A 3,684-nucleotide genomic window follows, 5' to 3' on the forward strand; every position below is an offset into this window, starting at 1 on the left:
TATGTTGGTCTTATTTGATTATTCAGAATACGAAGAGAATATATAAATTGCTGATTTCTTGTCTCTGCTTTCCTCACACCCCTTTTCTAATTTCTCAGCTCATTACTTAATTATAAATCCCTTAATTACTTAATTACTACTTTCTCTGTTTTGCAATATTAGATATTTTAGATAAAGCATAAAGTTTAAAAAAGTAATTAATTTTGAATTTTTTATATTAAAAATATAAATTAATACCTATTAAAAATAATTTGACCAATGATATAATTTACTGTAGAATATAAATAGTCAAAAAACTGTTTAATTTAATGTTTGCATAAAAATTTGAATTGTTTCTTCAAAACATCATTATGAAACAAAAAAAAAAAAGTCTAAAACATGTATAATATGAAACCGAAAGAGTAGTAATTTACTCTTTAACTTTATCGTAATTTTTCATTTCTTACCACTTGTTAAATGCTCTGTCTTACTTTTTTTTTCCCTTGGCAATTTTCATTGGAGATATGCATATTTTTAGACGGACAAAATTTAAACTGATACGTGGTCCCATAACTATTGAAACTCTGATTATAATGGAAAAAGTATTAAATTTAATAGGTATTTTAGACCACTCAGCCTCTTAAATATTGGATGGTCCCATTTCTATTTAAATCATTTTAACAACAAAATATCAAAATCATATACCATAAAACAATAATTAATTACAGATTTTGTCATTTTTTATAATGGCATTTGTGGATTTTGCCCTTTTTTGAATAGTTTGTGGATTTTGCCCTTTTTCAAGCTCCAAAAATATGATTTAACATGCGTTTCACTCGTTATGTTTGGGTTTAGTCTGTTCTATTTGTTCTTAGGGTTTAGTATTTGGTATAAAGTACGTATTTTTACAAAAAAAATCATAAATACGTACATTTTTAAGTGTTAAAAAATGGCAAAATCCGTAAACTATTCAAAAAATGGCATTTTCGTAAGTTTTTCCAAAAAAATGGCATTTTAAACAATAATCCCATAAAACAATCTGATCAAAACTTTTAAATAATTAATTTTAATTATTCATAAAAACATATATAATTTTGATAAAATAATAATAATAATAAACACACGCATGTTATTTGTGGACCTACAAAATAAAATAAAAAGAAAAGCAGAGACAAAAACAGTCAATTCAATATATAAATCAAATAAAAATTAAATTACAATTAATAATATATTTCCATGTTTTTTTAAGCTTCCTTACAAACCAGAAACCTGAAACCATGTTACCTATAACAACGACATGTATTTATTATATTTCTCCATTAGATCTAACGACTCAGAATCACTCTCACTTACTCATTCTCAACCGTCAGATCTTACTACAGTAGTCCACACCACATACGAACAAAACCCAATCAATCCTTAATACCCTTGCTTTTCTAGTTTATTACCAAAATTGCCACTCCTTCCATGTTTTTTGCTTCTCTCTTCTTCTTGAATGTTGCGCCTTTGTTACCTTTCTCTGTTTCATTTTCCATGGACGGACCTTGACCTCTCTGGCTTCTCTTCGTGCATTTTCCTCTCTCACTACTCTCCCTTTTTCTCTTGCTTGTTTGATCCTCTACGTATACTCTGTTCTTCTTCTCTCTTCAGGTACTAGTTTCAGTTTCTCTAAAAGAAACTTCAATTTTCAAAATGGGTTTTTCTCTTTCGTTCTCGTAGCTTCTGTGGATTCATTATCACTTGGGTTTAGTTTACTTTTCTCGTAAGTAAGTGTTTTAGTTGTGCTTTTGAATTTTAGGGTAATGCAGAAGAAATTGTTGTTTCTCTAGTTGGTGTTTAATGGAAAGTGATTAATTTTGGTGAAGATGAGTTCTGTGAACAATAAAGTTGAATTTGGACTATGAAACCTAAGTTAAAGTTTCTAACTTTATTTTACTTGTTAAGCAAATTTAACCCAATTCTCATCTGAAACCCTAATTTTTTTCTGGGTTCTTCTTGAGATTGAGAATTTTGTTCATGCATATATATAAAGTGAAGATTTTTATGTAATTAGATTGATTATGGGGTGTTGTTGTTGTTGTGATGCTAAACAGATAAAACAAGTCTTGAGAAATTAAGATCTGATGTCTTATCGATTGCTTAGTGTGGATAAAGAGGAACCTGGTTTGAAGGAACGTAACTACTTGGGTCTGTCTGATTGTTCCTCTGTTGATAGCTCAACTATTCCCAATGTTGAGAAGAGTAATCTCAATTTCAAAGCTACTGAACTGAGGCTAGGTCTTCCTGAGTCGGAATCTCCTGAGAGAGAGACAGATTTCGGTTTGCTGAGTCCGAGAACACTCGATGAGAAGCTTCTCTTTCCGTTGCTTCCTTGTAAAGACAATACTTCTGCTACTACAGGGCACAAGAATGTTGTTTCTGGTAACAAGAGAGGATTTGCTGATACTTGGGACGAGTTTTCGGGTCTGAAAGGATCTGTTAGACCTGGAGGAATCAACATGATGTTGTCGCCGAAAGTTAAGGATGTTCTGAAAGATGAAAGATCTCATGCTAAGGGTGGTGGCTTGAACAATGCACCAGCTGCCAAGTGTGTATTATATGATAACCGGTTTATAAGTTTTATGGTTTGTTGATGACGAAAGACCGAATCTTGTGGTAATCTATCTATTGTTTGCAGGGCACAGGTTGTTGGTTGGCCTCCAATCAGATCATACCGGAAGAATACAATGGCTTCTTCTACTTCGAAGAACACTGATGAGGTTGATGGGAAACCTGGTCTTGGTGCTCTGTTTGTGAAAGTGAGCATGGATGGTGCTCCATATCTGAGAAAGGTCGACTTGAGAACTTATACTTCTTATCAACAGTTGTCTTCTGCGCTTGAGAAAATGTTCAGCTGCTTCACTCTTGGTGAGAATTTTCTATGTATTAAGCAAATCCTTGATTCCGTTGTAAAAAGAATGAACAAAAAACAGTGATTTCGCGTCTTGTTTGTGATCTCAGGTCAATATGGACTTCATGGAGCTCAAGGGAGGGAAAGAATGAGCGAGATCAAACTGAAGGATCTTCTTCATGGATCAGAATTCGTGCTTACTTATGAAGACAAAGACGGTGATTGGATGCTCGTTGGAGATGTCCCGTGGGAGTAAGCTTCTCTTAAACTCAAATTTAGTAACTTTACCGGTTTTATGAGTTGTTCTTCCGGTAACTTCAGATCTTTAACCTTGATTCATGCTACTTAAAATTTCCATCTTTTGGTTTTGTATCCGCTCAAAAGTTGAATCCTTTGTTAAAACCTATTTGCAGGATATTTACTGAAACATGCCAGAAACTGAAGATCATGAAGGGCTCTGATTCTATTGGATTAGGTAAGCCATTTACTTTGCCAACATCTTTCCGCTGAATCTGCATTCAAACTCAATGGCTCATTCTCATTTCATTGCTGATTTACTTTGTGGCAGCTCCAGGTGCAGTGGAGAAATCGAAGAACAAAGAGCGGGTTTGAAACAAAAGGCTCAAGACAAAACACTATGCACAGTTCCTATGTTAAAGTCTTCTTTACTGATGTCTGAAAACTCTTTTTACTAATTTGTGTTGTTAAGACTTTGGATTCTCTTATTTGTGTGTGCTTGTTCAGAACAAATACATTCTTCTTATGTGTGTTTCCTACTTTGATCTTCAAGACTTTTTCTCCATATAGTTTAGATT

The 3,684-nt window shown here is 33.1% G+C and overlaps 1 protein-coding gene across 2 annotated transcripts; it reads left to right on the forward strand.

Moving 5' to 3' along the window:
• The first annotated feature begins 1,433 nt into the window (after positions 1 to 1,433).
• Positions 1,434 to 3,684, forward strand: LOC9314695 (auxin-responsive protein IAA8). 2 transcript variants are annotated; one of them, XM_021028502.1, is made up of 6 exons: positions 1,434 to 1,629; positions 2,073 to 2,566; positions 2,657 to 2,886; positions 2,980 to 3,121; positions 3,283 to 3,344; positions 3,444 to 3,684. In XM_021028502.1, exons 2-6 carry the CDS (start codon positions 2,103 to 2,105, stop codon positions 3,479 to 3,481), a joined length of 936 nt encoding a protein of 311 aa, XP_020884161.1. In that variant the 5' UTR covers positions 1,434 to 1,629; positions 2,073 to 2,102; the 3' UTR covers positions 3,482 to 3,684. The 2 variants fall into 2 exon arrangements, with proteins under 2 accessions (XP_020884161.1, XP_002878628.1); XM_002878582.2 differs by having other exon boundaries at positions 3,438 to 3,680.

The sequence above is a fragment of the Arabidopsis lyrata genome (assembly GCF_000004255.2).
Source record: "Arabidopsis lyrata subsp. lyrata unplaced genomic scaffold ARALYscaffold_4, whole genome shotgun sequence".
Classification (NCBI taxonomy): Eukaryota; Viridiplantae; Streptophyta; class Magnoliopsida; order Brassicales; family Brassicaceae; genus Arabidopsis; species Arabidopsis lyrata.

What these genes read in the sequence shown, in the direction of transcription:
- LOC9314695 (XM_002878582.2), top strand. Translation starts at nt 2,103, where the DNA reads ATGTCTTATCGATTGCTTAGTGTGGATAAAGAGGAACCTGGTTTGAAG. An exon ending in GTTCAGCTGCTTCACTCTTG is followed by an intron (nt 2,887 to 2,979) that starts GTGAGAATTTTC and finishes TTGTGATCTCAG; the next exon opens with GTCAATATGGACTTCATGGA. An exon ending in CTCTGATTCTATTGGATTAG is followed by an intron (nt 3,345 to 3,437) that starts GTAAGCCATTTA and finishes ACTTTGTGGCAG; the next exon opens with CTCCAGGTGCAGTGGAGAAA.